This window comes from Aquila chrysaetos, chromosome 11 (assembly GCF_900496995.4).
Source record: "Aquila chrysaetos chrysaetos chromosome 11, bAquChr1.4, whole genome shotgun sequence".
Lineage (NCBI taxonomy): Eukaryota > Metazoa > Chordata > Aves > Accipitriformes > Accipitridae > Aquila > Aquila chrysaetos.
In genome coordinates this window covers 4179765-4199443 of record NC_044014.1, presented here as the reverse complement: position 1 = coordinate 4199443, position 19679 = coordinate 4179765, and the positions used below count along the sequence as shown (strand labels likewise).

General features: G+C 42.6%; 1 protein-coding gene across 3 annotated transcripts in view; it reads right to left on the bottom strand.

Annotated features, from left to right (window-relative positions):
- Positions 1 to 19679, bottom strand: part of CTBP2 (C-terminal binding protein 2) — a 142333-nt gene that overhangs the window by 48319 nt on the left and 74335 nt on the right. For all 3 annotated transcript variants that reach the window (XM_030031501.2, XM_041127430.1, XM_041127429.1), the window contains one exon: positions 14911 to 15070. In XM_030031501.2, coding sequence (XP_029887361.1) covers positions 14911 to 14968 — 58 coding nt within the window. In that variant the 5' untranslated portion in view covers positions 14969 to 15070. The remainder of the gene's footprint in view (positions 1 to 14910; positions 15071 to 19679) is intronic.

Below are 19679 nucleotides of genomic sequence, written 5' to 3'. Positions count from 1 at the left end.
AGTCAAAATGGGAAGACACATTTGTGGCTTATAAATAAAGCAGAGAACATTTTAACAAACAGAAACATTTTATTACAACAACATTTTGCTAAAGAATAAAATGTATTCCCAACTGGATACAGTGAGATCTGTGCCATTTGTTTGTTCTGAAGCAGCAGAAGAAAGCTACCAAAAATGTATACGAAAAAATAATAAAATCCTGGTCTATAGATCAAAGGCATCTTCCACCATTGTCTTCAAAGAAATCACTAATGAACATAGCCACCATGTTAAGCCCTGGTTGACAATGGAAAAAAACACGTCATAGAGGAATTAAATTTCAAAAATGCTGATCTTGAACAACTGCAAGGGAAGTCAGGAGGGAGCTTTGAGCATTTACTACCTCTGAAAAAAACAAAAGCTTTAATAAGCCCTTGGGTCGCGTGATGGACACACAAAAGAAACCTCACCCAAACCAACAGATCTGTAACTGGTGGCCGTGCCCTGCCCAGCTCCAGTGCACACATGGGCAACAGCAGGACCAGAAGACCCACCTCCAAACTCCCTCCAGCCCAAGCGCAGGAGCAGCCGCACGCCTGGGCTCCGAAAACCACCCACGCGCCGTTGCACCCGCCCGCCCTTCCACGGGCGCAGCCTTGCAGCCCTCGGGCAGAAGGACGTGCTCTTCTCACACCTGCTTCGTAGGAGCCAGGAGACTCTAACTTCAGCCACTGGGAAAGCTCATGCATATGGATGATTTACCCCACACGCGCCGACCTCAGTGGAACAAATTGACTCTTCCAGTGCTCCAAGCCAAGCAGAGGTACGCGCTTGCAGGACCAGGGGCTGTAGGACTTTTACTCTTCCCCGCGGCCACGGGGCAGATGTCCTCTTTGGGGGGTTCTGCTGGCCTCTCTTCTTGCGGACCAAGAGCCGCTGCCGGCCCCGCGGCTGGCGGAGGAGATGTGCCCAGGAGCCGTGGAGCTGGGCAGCCTCGCATGCCATCACGGCAGCAAAGGAAATGGCACCCCCCCAGTGAATCAAGAAACGAATATGGAATGATTGGAATGAAATATTTATGGCTGGGCAGCAAGGGTCTTTTATTTTTCTTTTTTTGGCACTCTTAAAAGCAGCGCCTATGCAGATTCCCATAACTTCATAGCTACTTCTGAATTCAGACCCAGGCAGCAATGGCCAAGAGAGGGCACAGAGGCACCGGGGCACAACCCAACATCACCAATCTCATCTGCGCTTCTCAGGAGTAGAGGAGGCACTGGCACCCTCATTCCTGACGTGAGGGGGAGACGAAGGACTGCAGGACAGGTGGAAAATTTATTCTCCCTTTATCTTTTAATTCTAAAGGTATTTGGGGAAAAAAACCACACACAAAACTGGAAAAAAAAAAAAAAGCTGATCAAGAGATTAAATGCTCTGGTATTTCAGATCACGTGAAAAACGCACAGTTTTGACTTAATACCCTGAGTTTCAGTTTAGTGTTGATCTAATACACGGTAAATTTTGTTATGATATAATGACTACAGCAGTCTGCTCTGGAGAAAAGGTAACGACAGAGTAGAAGAAAGGTGAGCCCGTTGTTTGAACACCACTTTCAAAAACGGATGGCATGAAATCTGGTTCTGGAAACAATTCGCAGTAGATATGAAACAACTATCTTACACAGTGCTAGAAAGTGCCATGAGGAGAGTCTGTTTTACACATAAAACCTGTGATAAGAAATCAGGATGCTGAATCTGCAACACAACTGTGAAAACAACAATTTTTGGTGTCTGTAGCACTGACTTAGAAGAGGTTGGATGTGAAGTTTAATTCACATTGATTTAAAACATTTCATTACAAATTCTGAAAGCAAGTTACTGGAAAAATTAATCTGTGTAACAAAATAGTGCAGATTGGTTTTAGTTTTGCTTTTTATTATTTTAAAATACTTTTCAATTACAAGTTTAAATCTTGTTTCTATTGGAAAAAATTATTTTTAATGTAGCAAAATGTTGATGCTTTCTCCCAAATTATTTCCTTCTGGGAGAAAGCGGAACTGAAACAATGTCATGAATATGCCAAATGTCATTTCTGGCAAAAACTGTAAGGTGCATCAGTATTAGAAAAGCTGTTTCTCTTTTAAAGGCAAAGGAATCCTACCCCTGGCAGAGAAAAATCCTCTAGAGAACAAATGCATCTTGTCTTAATGGAGAAAGCAGGTATTAGGACACCCAGTCTTTATACTTCAGTCTGCCACTGTCAGTGAGTAAATTGCTTAATTTCTTACTCGCAGATTCCCCTTCCATCAAGAGGGATATAATAATATACACCTATCACATTCAGACGGTGTTAAGATTAATCAGTGTTTGTCATATATTTTAAGGTAACAAGGTACAAAGCTACTGGTAGGATAAATGCTTCTGCCCTCACTGCCCGGGCTTTCAAGGACCGCGCGTGATTGTGCCTAATGACCCCCAAAGCTCGGGAAGCCTTTTCTGAACATCATCCTCCTACGTTCAGCTTGCAGGATGCCGGGGAAGCAGAAATGAGCTGGTGCTAAACTATACTGTGATATATACCATGGACGCTATGGAGAGGAAAAGGAATAGCATGCACCGTGAATAATGCGCATGCATACACACACACACACGCGCGGGCGCGCGCACACAAATTAAAAAAAATAAAATAATTGGGAGAAGACAAGCAGGAAGAAAATGTTCCAAATCCTTGGAAATTACTGCATTTGCTAAAATTTGGCTCTGCAAAAATTTCTCTCACAGTGGCAATAAGCACTCTGCCTAGATGGACTTTCTAACAGTCTCCTGAAATTAGAGGAGTACAAAGAGAAAATTAGCAGGATTGTGCTGGAATCATTTTCAATAATCAAAGGAACAGAACAGCATCTGAAAGCACTCAGCGCTTGAAGCCATGCCACATGCTTTTACCAATTTCCAAACCAAAAGCATAGATGCTTTGTAACTTCAACAAAACACTCTCAAATACCAACTTGGTGCGCTACAACAAAACACTCTGAAGATCAGCCGATTATTAAACAATCATTGCCTCATGTAACTCCGTATTTTGATGACTTTAAAGCAAAAAACAAAAGCTTACGTCCATTTGTAACTCAACCCCCCTGGCGCTGGGATAGAAATGTGCCGTAACTGTTGGCTCACATGCATTACAAGCTACAGGAATGCACTAGCACACGCTGCCTCTAAATGTTACGCACAAACTAGAATCTGTAACTGGGTTCAACTGCCGTTCCCACTGGCTACATACAAATGGGGCCATGCATATGGAAAATAAAAGGTCAATATCGTACCTAAATAAACGTGGAGGCACAGCAAAGGAGCCTGCCTCCCATGCCAAATAAAGCAGACATTTACTCTCCAAATTGATAACACAGTATTGCAGTGCTGTTCTGAGTAATTTCCCAAGAATCCCCCCAAACCCCACACGTCAACGTGACGAGAGAGGATGCAAAGCCTCTTCCACTCACACCAGCTGGCATCGTGCTGAGAAGGTGCACGGAGGCATTTCACATAATGAAACTACATATTTCACTTGATCACTGCGGACCTGACCGCTTGCCTCTCCGCTGCTTTTCTGTGCCTATCTCTGCTCAGAAGGAGTTTGGTGTAGCAGACACGTTCCTTCCCACCCTCCCAGACAGCCAGCGGCACGTCTCAAATCACTGCCACATCCCAATGACTCTCCGGCTGGAGGCATTTCATTGAAAGGGTACCCTACCTCCAATTACCTTGCATTTATCGCAGAATAAGGGTATGCACAGAAGCACCCCGACGAGCACGCAGTAACTTGTCACCTCACGTTATCCTGCTCCCCTGGCAAAGCCCTGGTTATTTGCCATCCGGGATGAAAATCGAATTGCAGGTAACAAATGCAGGAAGCTAGCAATCATCTAAAATACACTCGCAGTTAAAAACAAGAGGCCCATCTGTAAAACACACTTTGAGCCATTGGAATGAGCCCTACAAGCTCTTGAAACTTCAATCAGAATCAATTTTGCCTTCAAGTATGGGGAAACTCCAATAAAAGTTAGCAGAAACAGCATTGTCACATTCCTGCATCAGCAAAGGGATAATAAAAATATCATATGTATCCCTACACTACAAAACTCCACACTTTCAAGGACTACAAAGTAAAAATCAATATGGATGCTGAACGGCAGTCTAAAAGCCAGTAGACAAGGTTCATTGGGCACATCCCTCAGCTATTTGCAAAGATCTAATCTACGAATGCTCTTAAAAATAATCCTCTAGAAATCACATCAAGCACCTTGTCTCCAAAACTGGGTATTAGACTTTGAGGTCAAATCTCATCATTTTTAATAAGAATTCAGGATCAAGATTTAAATAGCATGCGTAATGAAAAGCATGGGAATTATATCTGTCCCAGAAAGCAGTACAGAAATCCATTGTTAAATGAATATATATTGTAATTCTGAACTCTGCCATGCATGTCTGGGCTTTGCATAAAAAATAATTAATTACTAGATTGTAACACGGTCCTGAGGAGATAAACAGGCTGGGGTTCAGGGTGTCTCTCTGCCTTACTTCCCCTGATGATGCCAGGAGCTTGAAACACGTTCTTCCCTTGCAGACCCAACACAGATAAAAGCCAAAACCAAAACCAAAACAAAACAGGGGGAAATATTACTTTAGCGAAAAAATATTTATGCATCGCTTTCTTAAAAGACTGGTATTTTGTATTATTGTATTGCAATAATCAAATCAAAGTATCAAATGTGGAGGGACCACATCTGCAGGTATGTCTTACTTTGGTCCCTCACCATCAATGGGGACGGTTATGGGGGACGGCTGCTCCCCGATGGGGATGACCCCGAGGCCGAAGCTGTCAGCCCTGCATCCCTTGCTTAGGTTCATTTGCTGATTCAGACAAATACCTGTTATCATCAGCAGGCAGTGACATTGTTTTATCTCAAAAATGGATGTCAATCTATAGGCTATTTTGTGAACTGAAGCTGTTTATTAGTAAGTTTTGAGGTGCTAGATGGCAGCAGAGAGTGTTTTGGTTTAAAAAAACTAAAAAGACAATCTAAAAAAAAGACAAAACAAATTAATAGTGTTAAGCTAATGGGCTACATAAAAGTGTCAGTAAGAAATGATCAATGCCGTTTAATTTTAAGGCAACAAAAATGCACAACCAACTCTAGAAAACTTGCTCTTTGAAGAAAGCTCTCAGATATAAAAGACATAATGAAAACCTTCACTGTTTTGGCACTTCGATCCATTACATCTGTTTGTGGATACCAAAAAATATAAAAGAGAAGTCGTGTAATGTGTTTCTCCGCAGCTTTATTTTAGTATAGCCAGATGTCCTACTCCTGTCAAAATATTTACCAGTAAATATTCAGTAGAATCAGAATCAAACCTAAAAGCCTGGTCCAGATCCAAACGTCATCAGTCCTTGAAAGATTCTAACTTAGGAGTTAGATACAAGTTTTTTTCTGGTACTTTGAAGGAAAATCCATCCTGTTCTCATCTGTCCCTGAGGACATTTCCCATCACATATTTGGAAGAGGTAAAGCAGCCAACTTCCACCCCCCAGATGCTGGAGGCGGCTTCTGCAGCACTCCCAAATTCCGGAGCTCGGGAATAGGCGACAGGGTTGCCCCGTGGCCGCCGCTCCAACAACCCTTTAACATGGCTTCTCCTTGCATATTCTGGGGATATTATAATTTTTCTGAGTAATCTTTAAATGCGGGGGAGGATTTAGAGTAAGGAGAAAAAACCCAGATATGATGACAACATGTTAATCCCTAAACCAGTTAATTTAAATGGGAAATGTGGTAAGGATGAAAATTAAGTTGATGGTATTGAAGTCATCAGCTGTAATTGTTTCTTAATTAACGACATGAAGTTATAAAGCATGTTACATGGAACCTTGTCTTAAGGCTGGGGAAAATGGAAAAATACAAGGCAGAATTAAGAGTTAGACACGTATTAAGTTACCATAAATGTGGCCTTAAACGCAAGGAGAACAGAAGTATTTTTTCTTATTTCTGTGCATATAGCACTCAAGTCTCAGGGAAAAGGGAGCCCTCCTTCTTGCAATAGCTTGAGTCACATATCTATTACAAAAAAGTTGCATACCAAATTATTGAAATTTTTGTCTGTAACCTTATCTAAATGTGTCTTACTCTTTACCGGATGCCTAGGGGATTTTGTCAGGCTGGCTTCATATCTGGCTCAAGTCCTACATCTTGTCATGCACATCCCTCTGTGGCACGTCAGAGGAGATAGACTGCATATAAGTGAATGTATAGAAAAAAAATCTACACAGAACTGGAAGACTACTTGAGCAGCCTGTGCCTCCGTGCTGTACGGACAACAGCATACCTGTAGATATGAGATACACAGTACCTCCCATCACAAAGCAGAAGAATTCCACGTAGAAATATACAGTGTTCTTGATTCAGTACAGCAAAAGGGTTCAAAATCATGGAATAAGGTCAGTAAGCTTCAATACTGTCTGTGAACCCACTAAGGTTGCTTGAGCTTTCTTAATCCATAGGATTCTGTCCAATTGTGTAAAAATCTTAAAATTTTAACAAAACCTATTAATGACAAGTAATTCCCAAACCTGCCATGCCTCTATCAGCGAATGGGTAATGAAGAGCACTGCTGGATGGCACACTTTTCACTGCCCAGATTGGAAAAATGAGGTGTAATCCAGCTTTTGTGTGAATTTGGAGTGATTTTCTGAAACCTCCAGAAAGGCCAAAGAACTCCATATGGACTCTAAGAAGAGCAAAACATTAGGAGCAGCCAGACAGATCTTCAGTTAGCATAATTCAGCACAGGGTGCAACGGCAGAGGATCTGACAAGCTAATTCTGCCTGCTCTCTAGGCAAAATGTGGTAAGCGAGTCTTCCTTAAAAGCCTGATGGTTTATGTGCTTTGAGGTGGAAACTTAAAAAAAATAAAAAAGCTTTATTGCAGGGGGGAAATCCTTGTACTGTGTTTTATATTCATGGAACAAAGAAACTCATATCCACTATAAAAAAAAAAGGTCTACATTTATTCTAAATAAGTCACTTTTACTCAGGACAAGTAGTTTCTTCCACACTTGATATCATCTTTAACTCATTGTTTCTCATCAAATGACTAGTGGTGATAAGAATTTCCTGAGATAATAGGATTCTATTTCTAAGCAGTAAAAATAAGTATTATCAGATGCTACTTGGCATTCACATTGGCAAGAATGGAAGAAAATTCCTCCACCCAAATATCAAACTTACTCATTTTGGCCACTGTTACGTTATACAAAGGAGCAAGAACTGGAGGCAGCCCCATTCCAGAGTTGCCCAGTCACTCCTGAGACCCTCACACATGCAATGGTCTGGAAGAGAGATGCTGAGCATTGAAACAATTCATTTTCTGGCATTACATGTACCACAATGTCTTATAACTGATTATTTCCTAGACAATACCATGTTAACAAAACACTAAGGCTTGGAAAATGAGAGGATGCCAGAATTCAGGTTGCTTGTACAACTTTCATTTTGACTGCCTTGTAGTTTTTAAGTACATTTTCCCATCTGCTTCCACAAGCAAGGTTCCTCTATTTTTCAGTGTGAATGGACTGTAGTTGTTGAATGAGAACCTATTCCGTATTCTGCTGTTAGTGGTGTGTTTGCCCAGACCTCAAGGACACAGTGTTCAAATACTGCTGAAAAGCCAGAACCATTACAATTCTTCAGGGGCACTTCTGTTGAGGGTTGTTTGGTTTTTTTTAACGATAAGAAAGTGCACCACAAGCAATAATTGACAGTGTGAATATTAAGTCCACTTTTATGGAAGAGAAACTGAAATAAACAGCAGGTAAAAAGCACCCCTGCCATAGATCCAGGTTTGTATTTACAGAGGCTCTAGCATTACATAGTATATTTATTCAAATATTACTGGATATGGTTTGCATAGACTTCCATCACAGGTGGAACTATGGAATACAGAATTTCTGTCCACCCTTGAAATGACTTAACCAGCCCCATGCAGCCATGGCCAATATGATAACTTTGTTGATGATGAAACCATCCGTTTCTTCCCCAAATTCCTTCCACCATTTCCAACCTTTGCAAAAAACCTTTCCTTCCAACCTTTGCTTTAGGCTCCCACCAGTGCTACCACCCTTCTCCCACCTCCTCCGCTCCCCGCTTCGCTCACATCGTGCTCCCAGCACCCTCCCCGCATCCTGCTGGACCTTCAGTGAGAAACCCAGACTACTAACCCAGCAGAAAATTCTCCAGATTTTTGGTTGTTGGGTTATTTGTGGATGGTTCAGCAACTGCAGCTGGGAGAGTTCTCCAACTCTGTAATTTGGAGCGATGACCAGACACATGCATGGATGTGCAGCACTAGGGCCACGTTGTCTCCTGACTGCTGCAGGACGTGTGGATTTTGCTCTGAGCAGCAGCTGCTGACATCAGCTCCTTTTCAGATCCTATTTGTTTTAACCATCAGGTGCTCTATGCTGCGAACGCTTCAGAGCAGACACCCTCCTTAACAAGGGCTTGGTCAAAATCCAGCAAACAGCAGACACCACCGCAAACAAACAAATAATGACCAATCATATGAACTGGCTGCTGGAGGTACAAAGGCATTTCCTAGTTCATCCTGAGTTTCCTGCTTCAGCCTGAAAATGCAAGTATGTCGTTCAAGGGGTTCTGTTCCTTTTCCTTTGAATAGCCACAGAATCAATGGGGAAACATGAGAACGGAGAGAAAACCACCATCCCAACCGGTCGGTGTATCACGGGAAGGTGCTTATTCAAGGTTTTCAAGATGAACTATTGCATCAAAGGACTCAGACCTGTCCAAGAGGCATCAGTGTCCCATGGTGTCCCACTCCCACTGATAAACAAGGGTCTGTGAGGGTCAAGACCACACATAGATACGATAGTGACTGGAAGGTAAATACTTGAGGAATTCTTTCAGGAAATCTTAATTATGGGTAGCACCAGAGAAGTCTCATCCAAAGAGGACACTAGGGTGCCACTTGGAATATAAGTCAGTAAATCAAAAAGCCGAGAGACTCATGCATTAGGCACTGAAAAGTATTATGTGACTGTGCTGGCATTTATCGGCCATTAGACGTATCAAAGGACCTGAAAGAAAACAAAGAATATGAATGGCTTGTTTGGCACTGCAAACAGTTCTGCTATTTTGCAAAGTACAGACAGCTTTAGTGGCACAAACTGATGCGTAAGGACATGATTTCCCACTGGATAACGACAAATCCTGAAGAAAAAACTCTTACCAGAAAATGTCTGGGCTCACTTGGCCTTGCAATTTTTTTTTCTCTTTGCTTCTTGTTCATCTAAGGGCTGCCACTTTTGGGGCATGTGTTGAAAGCTCGACTGACTCACAAACATCAGTGCAAACTTTAAAGCCAGGCATTAAAATTTCATGGCAATGGTGTTGAAGACGGCAAGCTAGCGCAGTTGCAATGGTATGGAGCAGAGGCAGCACTTGGGATCATCAGAGAGGAATTGAGTCGTGTTGGGAAACCCCTGTTTTACACACAGACAAGACACTGCCATCCTGCATCCTGGATGTGCCACTGCTACTGCCTTGTCCCCATTAAGTTTCTACATTTCATGAGAAAATGACAACGCAACCTTGCACACTGCCATAGCAGCTTCTCCTCTGGCTTCCCAGCCAGACTGTTCCCAAAGACACTGCCAGCAACTGTGGAGGGCTGCTCCTCTCTCCCTGTCTAGCTTCTGGTATTATTTAATATTTTTTTAACCATATTCACAGAAGCACAGGATAAAGAACAGCTGAGCAGGCAGCAGACCGGGCAGCAGAAGTGATGCTTCAAGTTATTTCCTTGCACGGGAATGCCTCGTGCGGGCACCGGAGCCCCACGGGAGTGATAGATGCCCTGTGCCAGGAGTGCCACGGTCTTCTGAGCTTGGGGTTTCTTGGAAGCATTGCTGCACACCTTGTTCTGCCACAGGTAGCACAGAAAAAATTACACCTAATCTCCCGCTGTTGTTGTTTCCTAAAAGAAAGGCAGGTGAGCTTCTGCCCTGAGGGTTATTGCCACTGATGGTTTGAAATCGCTGCTGTGAGAGTCGCACGCTGCAACAAGCCACCTTGACCACGGTGCTGCCCAGCCAGAGACACAATCGTCTGTGGCCAGATTATGCTGCTGAACCTTCCCTTCAGCGAAACAGCAAGGAAAATCAGCAATGTTGCACATCTTGCCTACATTCTGTCATCTTAGCAGGGCCTGCCACGGCTTCTCATCAACCCGGAGCTTCACTCCCTTTCTGCTGCCCAGAAGGAGGCAGAGGAGGCAGGGAGCACTGAGGAAGAGCAGGAGGAAACCACCAGGCTTACAAGACAAGGAGAAATAACACACATACCTGTAGGATCACGCAATTGAAGACCGTCATAACAAATTAAAATCAGGGCGGTCATGAAGGATAGAAGGGTAACCTTACTTCTCACAGCACCTAAGTTTGAGGGCCAGTTGCCTGAGGTCCTGCTCTCACCTTCCTCACGCAGGCTCTGTCCTGCCTCCTTCCTCCGATTTACTCCGCTCTCATCTTCACCTAACCCTGCTGCTCCCCCTTTGCAGGCCTGTGTTCTGGTGGAGGTCCCTGCCTCGCACCCACCACCCCTGTGCCCGGGGGAGCGTAACAGAGCACACGACCTTCAGCTGCGTTAGCTGCGCTCACTTCATTTCTTTCAAAGGCTGAGAAATTGCCCCAAATTTGGGAACAATAACAGGCACGCTCCTGACATCACGGCAACTCTGCTGCAAAATTCAGACCTGTTTTATCTGAAACAGAGCAGGCGGGTACCGCGGCTTCCACGCTGTACGGCTGCAGGATTGCGGCTCTGCTTTGTTTCAAACACAGCAAAAACAACATCCCTCTCCATCTCCCACTCAGACACGGCTCCACAATTTTTGCTGGAACTTTTTTTTTTTTTTATTCACCCCGAGGTGAAAATTCATAATGGAATGGAAAATTTCAGCTCAAACAAATTTAAAATGTGGCAAAATTACAAGCTAATGGGAACAGTATCTGAACTAGGGGGTGCTGGACAAGTCTAACTAAACACAGCACCAGCAGCTCCACCTCTAAAGCATATTTTGACCCGCTACGTAATTAGACACAATTCCACAAACAGGAATTATGTAAACCACTCTGCATATATTATTTTCAAAAGCCCCAGCCATTCACTGGGTACATCTTTCCACCCACATGGACCCAATTACAGAACAGGCACCCAAAGTCCCTGGGACAATCAGAAAAGAAAGAAACGGGTAAGCCAAGATCACTGCGAGCACACTCCGACTTAGCTTCATTCAGACGGGCATCACAAACCCACTTAATTCTTAACAGACTACTCTAAATGTCTTTACTGCAGGCTGTTGCCCTAAAATTTCTTTATCCCCTCAAGTCTGCACCTTTATCCCACCTGTATTTTTCTATAGAGCAAAATCTGTTACCTGGTGCCAAAAGCTCACCATTTCAAAGCAACCTGCTTAGAGCAAAAAGTAACGCCGTCATACAAAGATGTCATAACTATATATTACAAAAAAAAACAGAGAAATTGGTCAAGCTGAGTAATGCAATGCGACTGAACTACTTCTCTTCCTGGAAGACTCATAAACCTGCCTATAAAGTCTATGAACCGGCATTTTCAAAGATACCACCTCCTTGTACAGCTTGGATTATTTTTCCATGCCAGATGCATGTTTAACAGAGTAATACAAACACTGCAGCTTCTTAATATACTCTTTTAATACCGCAGCAGTTTGTAAGCTATTTCCCTCAACATGTGACTAGTTATGTTTTTAGTAAGCCTGTATGAAGAAGAATCCGGTTGGCAGTGTGGATAGGGATTACAACATGCAGCCCGAGGATATTTCACCTCCAGACCTGCCACCATCCTGCTGCATGGAATAAAGTCCGTTCCCTAGCAAACTCTCCAAGGGTTTGTGTTGCGAATAGTAAAAAGGGATGGTACAGTATATGCAACTTCATAAAAAGCACAGAAATCCACCTACGTACTACAAAACATTTAGGTTTTCATCAGGAAAATATAGCTTTGTATCCTGTCCGCTTGTTTAAAGAGAAAAGCTGCACACGTGCTTGCACAGAACAGGAACACATTAAAAGCAAGTTCTTTGCACCACATTTCACTCAGCTTGATGGAGCGGTAGAGATTCTTCTTACTGAACACCATTCTGTTAGCAAAGACTTCTCTCCTCAGCCTGCTGAAGTAGTTCCCTAATTTCTCATCATCGTTCACTGATTATTCCATATACCTTTCACGACAAAACCAAGAGAAATGCTCATTTTTTTTTCAAAGTGTGTTTTCACAGTAGCTGGAATGGCCCCTCTTCACTGCTTTACTATGCTATAATCCACAATTAGGAGCCTATAATAAAAAATAACCATCAGAGATGCCAGTATAGTATACCACTGGCCTACAAGTCTAGTATTTTGGAAAATCCTAAGCTTTTTGTATTTTTCAAGGTAATTTTTACAATGTTGCTTACACTCAGTCCTAATCTGTTGCTTATAAATACAACACAACAGTGTCTTACAACAGTGAATCCCATCGTTTCAATAAAATCACAAAACAAGTGGCAAATGACAAAGTATACTTAAAAAAGTTGTCTTCTGCACATTTACAGATTAGAAAAGAATATCTTTTGACCAAGAAAAAAGAAAAAAGCTCATATATCAGAGGAAAATAATCTAAACTTCAATCATATCTAAAGCTCCGTTAGCAGGTTTGTCGTATGATCGTTTTGAATTTCTTGTACACTCAGCAACTAGATCTGATAGTAAACATCAAACCGGGAAGGCAGCTTTTGAAAATCCAGGCTCAGCTGATACAACTCTTTTAAGTCAAGTTCAAAGTAAATTTTGAAGATGAGATAGCGTACTACACCTGAGCGTTTATGACATTCAATAGGAGAAATATGCAGCTCCACACTGCAGTGTACCCTGCATACTACTTTCTAACCCTCATCTCTGCTTTGCCTCCCCCCTCCAAAATTAACAGAGCAAAATTAATAGAGTGAAATAACTCATGACAAGTTTAAAGCAACAGCAAAGGAGTGTTACTTTGGCATGCAATATATATTGGTAAGCAATATATAACACACAAAAATCAAGGAAAAAACCACCCTGTCCTGCAGATCAGCATTTTACACTCACTGGCAACTCCACAAAGCCCCACACATTTTGCTCGAACGGACGCAGTACAACTCCCCTGTGAGCTCTGTGCTTTCATCCACAAGCAAAACCTATTTTACCTCATTGGCATTCACGTAATACTGCAAATTGTTACCCTGCAGGCCACTACCCATCTCCGTAAGAGCAGATGAACACTGGAACTCTGTAAGAGACATAACTTAAGATATTCTTCCTAAAATAACACTCCGTTCTGCTTTCGCTGCTGATGGTAAAACTTGCACAAGTGTTGGTCTGCATAGGAGAATTATCAGAGCGTACACCAAAAAGGCAGAGCTTGTTTGCCATCACTTCATTTCTATCGTAACTAACTTACACTATGTGAGCTTCAATAGAAAACATTACCTAAAAACTTCTTCTGTTGGAAAATTGAAATAGAAGGTTGTCGTGGTTTAACCCCAGCCAGCAACTAAGCATGCAGCTGCTTGCTCGCTTCCCTCCCACCCAGTGGGATGGGGGAGAGGATTGGGAAAAGTAAAACTTGTGGGTTGAGATAAGAACAGTTTAATAGAACAGAAAGGAAGAAAATAATAATGATAATAGTAACAGTAATAAAATGACAATAATAATAATAAAAGGATTGGAATATACAAAACAAGTGATGCACAATGCAATTGCTCACCACCCGCTGACCAATGCCCAGTTAGTTCCAGCGCAGTGATCTGCACCCCCCGGCCAACTCCCCCCAGTTTATATACTGGTCATGACGTCACATGGTATGGAATACCCCTTTGGCCAGTTTGGGTCAGCTGCCCTGGCTGTGTCCCCTCCCAATTTCTTGTGCCCCTCCAGCCTTCTTGCTGGCTGGGCATCAGAAGCTGAAAAATCCTTGACTTGGTATAAACACTACTTGGCAACAACTGAAAACATCAGTGTGTTGTCAAGTTATTCTCATACTGAATTCAAAACATAGCACTGTACCACCTACTAGAAAGAAAATTAACTCTATCCCAGCCGAAACCAGGACAAAGGTAAAAGTCACCTGTGCTGTGACACTCTAACATACTATTAATAAAGAATGATTTACAGCAAATCTGCCTTATCACCACACACCAACAAAAGAAAAGCTGTTCCAACAATACGCCCAAAACCATAAGAACTACTCCAACAACACCTTTTAAATTTTCCATCTATTTCTTATAGGATGATAGTCAATATTACAGGAGATCATCTACTTTCACACCCCCCGAGTGACACTTGTCTTGGACACTGCAACTGGCACTGCCCAGAGTGGGAAGGGGAGGAAGAGTTACGGCACCAGCCTCTGCGTCCTGCCTTTCTCTGGCCAGAGGAGACCTCCAGAAAGCAGCACATTTAACAGAGCACAACCCTTTTCTAAAGACAGTATAAATTTAAGCTATTTTTCAAATTGGGACTGACTAGATCATTTCAGTAGAAATTAGGATAAAAGGAGAAAACCTGGTAATTAAACAAAAATCCTGTTCACAGGACTACAGATGACTTTCAAATGAGTAACCAGTATATCCTTTCCCAATATTTCAACAACAGTATGACTGTATTTTGAGCCAACAGAGAGGACAGGGGATCTAGTCCTGGAGCTGGATCTCTTTATGTCTAAGCACTGTAAAAAACAAGGAAAAATTAGATATTCTACCTTAACCATCTGTCAGCTTCTATAGAAAAACTGGAGCATGCTCTTACCTTCACAAATTCTGTCCAGTCGCTGCCGCTTGACTTTGTGTTTATCCACAAGTGCCATTCTTGACGGTATTTTGTAACTTTCTGATTCAAAAAGCAAAGCAGTCCCCCAGGAACTTAGGAAAATTCACAGGAGTCGGCGTGCATACCGCCACTGTCGATCCTGCAGAGAAATGAGAGGATTCATTAGGATTTCCAGCACACCTGGTGAGACCTACCCGTCCCCAACAGCAGAGCAGGTTTCTGAAAGGACAGCTGCGAGTTTAGTCATTCCAACCCCAGCGTCCCACCAGTCACACATCTTACACTGCAAATCAAGCTTACAGCCCCTTTATCTTCCCTGCGATCAGAAAAAACAGCATTGTAGAAGAGAACTGCCTTCCCAGTTTTATTTCTGTCTTAAAAATCTATTCCTAGCAGATAAAATCCATTAAGCTATTTTGTAGGCTCACAGACACTGAAAGATTATTAGAGAGTATATAAAAAAGGGAAAGTAGCTTTTGCTTTTCCAGTACTTTCACACACATGCACACACACAAACCACTTTCATGTCTTATTTAAGCCTTGCCCTGTAAAAGTCATCAATGGACCTTGATTTTGCAACTAGACCTTGAAACGTATTCCAGCTGTCACCGTAGCCTGTCCTTACCTTCATACTTGAAGGGCTAACATTAAACTTTGGGTGCCAGAGCTGCCATTTCTAGCACACACACTTTTAAATGCCGATGAAATAAAGCAACCCATAAAGCGGTATGTGTGGCTGATTTATAAGCAATGCTCTACAAAGGGACAACAGCTGCAGGCTTTTCTGCATTTTGGTGACACAGAGGAAGACCCTCAATGGATCCTCTCAGGTCTGATGCTTTTGGTCCTACAGAGAGCCAAAGGTTCATTTAATCTCCGAACGCTCCGACCTGAGCTCAGACTGCAGATGCTGAACGTGCAGTTGTGGCTCTTTTACCCAACAGCTTTGTTGTAAAATCCAAGTATGAGTTTCTCAAACCAAGTTCCACAACAGTGTTCATGAATCAAGACATACAAGAAAAGACCTCATGTTGACAACTGAATTCAAACAATTTAACGCTACATGCACTAATTTTTTACTGAGTTATGCTATAGTACCAGAGAGATGACAATGATAAGAGCTACAAACCTTCCAGGGATAGACCCCACTCAAGAGGCTCTGGCCCCTGACCAGCCATCCACCAGCCTTTTAAGCCCACTTAAAAGCACCGAAAGAGCAGAATTAGTGGAAAGCTGTGATTTCTAGAAACAAAGCAAAACACCACCACGTTTTCAGAGGCCTTGCAAGGAGAGAAGGGGAAGAGGAAGACAGGCACGAGCGCAAGCACATCAAGAAATCCTCTCCTGAGTGGCGATCTGTATCGCTCTGCAAAGTCTCAACCACTCTGCCTACAAAGTACTAGAAAGGGTTGAAAAAATAAATAAATTCTGAAAAGCCAGCAATAACCACAAACTTGGTACCACTCATTCAAACTGACCCCCAAACAGCTCCTCCATGGTAGGTGCGTTTTCACACTGCATTATTTGCAAGCAAAATTTTCACGACAAACTAAAAAACCGCTGGGTTCACGTAATACAGGACACACAAGAAGACACCGCGAACCAGGAAGATCCAGGCTGATGTCCAAAAGTTGACCTTGGGCAGCATCTGTAACCTCGACTTCTGCTTCCCCTTCTGTACAGCAGCGATAGCAACACTTAACCCATCCTCTCAAAACACTTCAGGTTCTTCATATTCACATAGTCCAGTCAGGCGTTTCTACCTTGCATTTTATTCCTCTGCAACAGCGTACGGCTCTCCTAAAACCACGCCAGTGAAGCAACAACTTCCCAGAAAACACAGTTAACAAATGCAATAGGCTAGGCTGAGCACGCGAGGGGTAAAGGCTCTAACAAAGCCGCTGCATACTGAGATGACAATTTCATGGAGATTATTGTTATTATTATAAATGGTTATCAATTATGCATCACATTGATAGTTAATTTATAAAAGGAAAAGGGTTGTGTTGGTACAACTGAATTCTGACTAAGGGAAGATAGGCGATTTCCTGGTAGTTAATGGCCAATTTCCCAGCAGCGCAACTGCAGCATAATCTCTGAGATTTATAGCAATAATTAATTGATTTTTTTTAAACATAGGGATGCTAAAGAGCACGATTCCCACTCACATTAATAATTAATGCAACATTCTAAAAGAAGCAGAAAACTTCCATTCCAGAGGCAGAAGCTTGCTACAGTCAAAATATTTCTTACAACAAAAATTAAACTGTTAGCGTAGCTAAAGCCAGAGTAGCTAACAGCATTTCGATAAGCAACATTTAAAAGTATACGCATGAATTTTTGCCTCTATTATATCCCACTCCACCTTCAGGGAGAAACATCAGGTTCTAAAAAAGTCATGTCAGGAGAGAAAAAGTTATCATTTTGTTCTGAAAATGCTCAAATGGTTCATTATGTAGGGGCTGCAACTCTTTTCTCCTTTTCTTCCCAAACAAAATCAATATGCAAAGTGTATTTAATTTTGACAGAGTGCATTTTCTGATGGACAAATGCGTCCATTAAAGTTTTTTCTCCTGCCATCTCAATTCCCTGCATTACTCCCTGGAGGAAAACTTTCTACAAAAGAAACTAATAACAATCAGAGAAATTACTGCTCATATTATCAGAATCCCACACAGCTTAATGTAATGCCCATGAATGAACTCCTTCCTAATGAAGTTAACTATTCCATCTTTATCTGACAGGTGTCCATGATGATATCAACCAGCAATAAAAGCCCAACTCAGAAGACTTATTAAAAATGTGGCAGGAGCTGCTGAGCAGGATTTGGCAGGGATGGATAAAATGGAAAAAAGCAGATGTGCAGGGCACAGAAACAAGCGGATATTCCCCAGCCTTCCTATGAAGTTATAATTAAGAAAGCAGTTCTTCCATTTGTGGGAGGAAGGACGCAATTAGTTGCACACCCAACTTCAATCTATCCTCAATGATTTCTCCATCCAACCCAATCTCAAAACAATTGCAAGGCTAAATGTCCCCCACAATAAAATAAATACAATCAGGCTAGGCAGAACAAAAATCGTGGTCAGCAATTAAAATACAAGAAAACCTCATTGTATGAGGAAATTTGAGAAAGAGGGGGGCACGCACAAAAATTGTACTTCATCTTCAGCAAGATTAGGAAACAAGTGAAGTGATTTACATACAGTAATTGCATGGCCGTGTTAGCCTCCAACAGTGTCTTTCAAAATGTAAATTTTCTTGAAAACCCTCGGACACGATGATAGCCCAGCAGTTATTTATTTATTTAAAGAAGGAACGTACTTAAATACAATGTTTTAGGAAAAAAAACAATCCTGACGTAACACATTTAAAAAGCTTCTTAGTACTGTCTGTTAAATACCACAATCTATGAGCCAGAAAATGAGAGCAGAGAAAGCTGTATTAGGGCTTATTTTTCCTGCTTTCGATGGAAAACAAAAAGAAAGAAAACGTGATTTTCCGAAATAAAATGCACTGTTAGACAAAAACAAGAGAAAGGTGACTTTACGAAGAATGTGTTGTCTTCTAAGCTCTCTCTGAACTAGCACTGTTTTATCATCTTTTCATGGCATACGTAGGTAGCACAGGAGCACAAACATGGGCGACATATATTTTAGGGCATCCGTCACAGGCATTGCCATCAAACCACAGCAGCACCCAGAAGGTGATTAAGAGCCCGTCTTCCCAGCGCTCCGGACAAAACCGTGTCTTGCACATTCCCCTTCTGTGCACAGCCCCGGGAGAGTGGAATGCTGGTTCCCTACACCCCATTTCGCGATAAACCGAAGCCAAGGCAAGCGCACAGCCCTGCTGCAGCGCCGCAGGCTTTGGTAAGCATCATGAAACCGCACCTGTGAGTCCTGCCCAAAACGCAGCTCATCGGCTACGATGCAATAAAACCGCGATTGCTGCCTTTCGAGGTGCAAACGAACAAGTGGTACGAATGCACCACTTCTGCCAATGAATACACGGTCGTAGGTTAAGTAGTAGTCCTCTAGCTTCAAATACAAACATCTTTCTAAACAACCAAAAAAAGCACGTGCACACTCCCAGACCCTCAGTGGAGACAGCAACCTGTTGCTCACAATTTCCAACTACATTTTCTACCCTCTACGAAATATGGCATCAACAAAATGGAGATTCCCTACAACAGAAAACTCCTAGCTCCATGAACTGCAAAAGTTCCCATTTCCAAACAGCAAAGGCAAATTTCTGTCCTTCCTCACATCTAAACTGGGTTTCCACATGTACAACTCCTTACTTACACAAGGGAAAATCCAGTCCAAATGTTTTGATGATACCGTCGGACATTTCCTAGGCTCCCAGGAAAGGAGAGGTTCCCAGAGAAGGTTTTGTACTCATGATTACTGCAGAACAACCGTCCTCTCAGCTGGAAGCAGACCAGGATGCCCAAGTGGTCGGTAATTGTGAAGTTGCCGATAGCAAGGGCAGCTCTCCCTGCTGCCTCCTTTGCATAGAGTTTCGAAAGCTCGATCGCACTTGAACTGAGATTTCAATGCAAGAACACCCCTCAGAGCTGTGAACTGTTTAAGCCCTGCATTAGCATCACCGGGCGCTAACTATTCTGAACTAGCTGGCCATTTCCACGGCTGATCATTTCAGACATCGGCGGCTGCCGTTGGGGAGGACAGGAGGGGCTGAGAAACGGAGTTCGGCACAAGAAAGGCAATGCGGAGGAAAGAAAG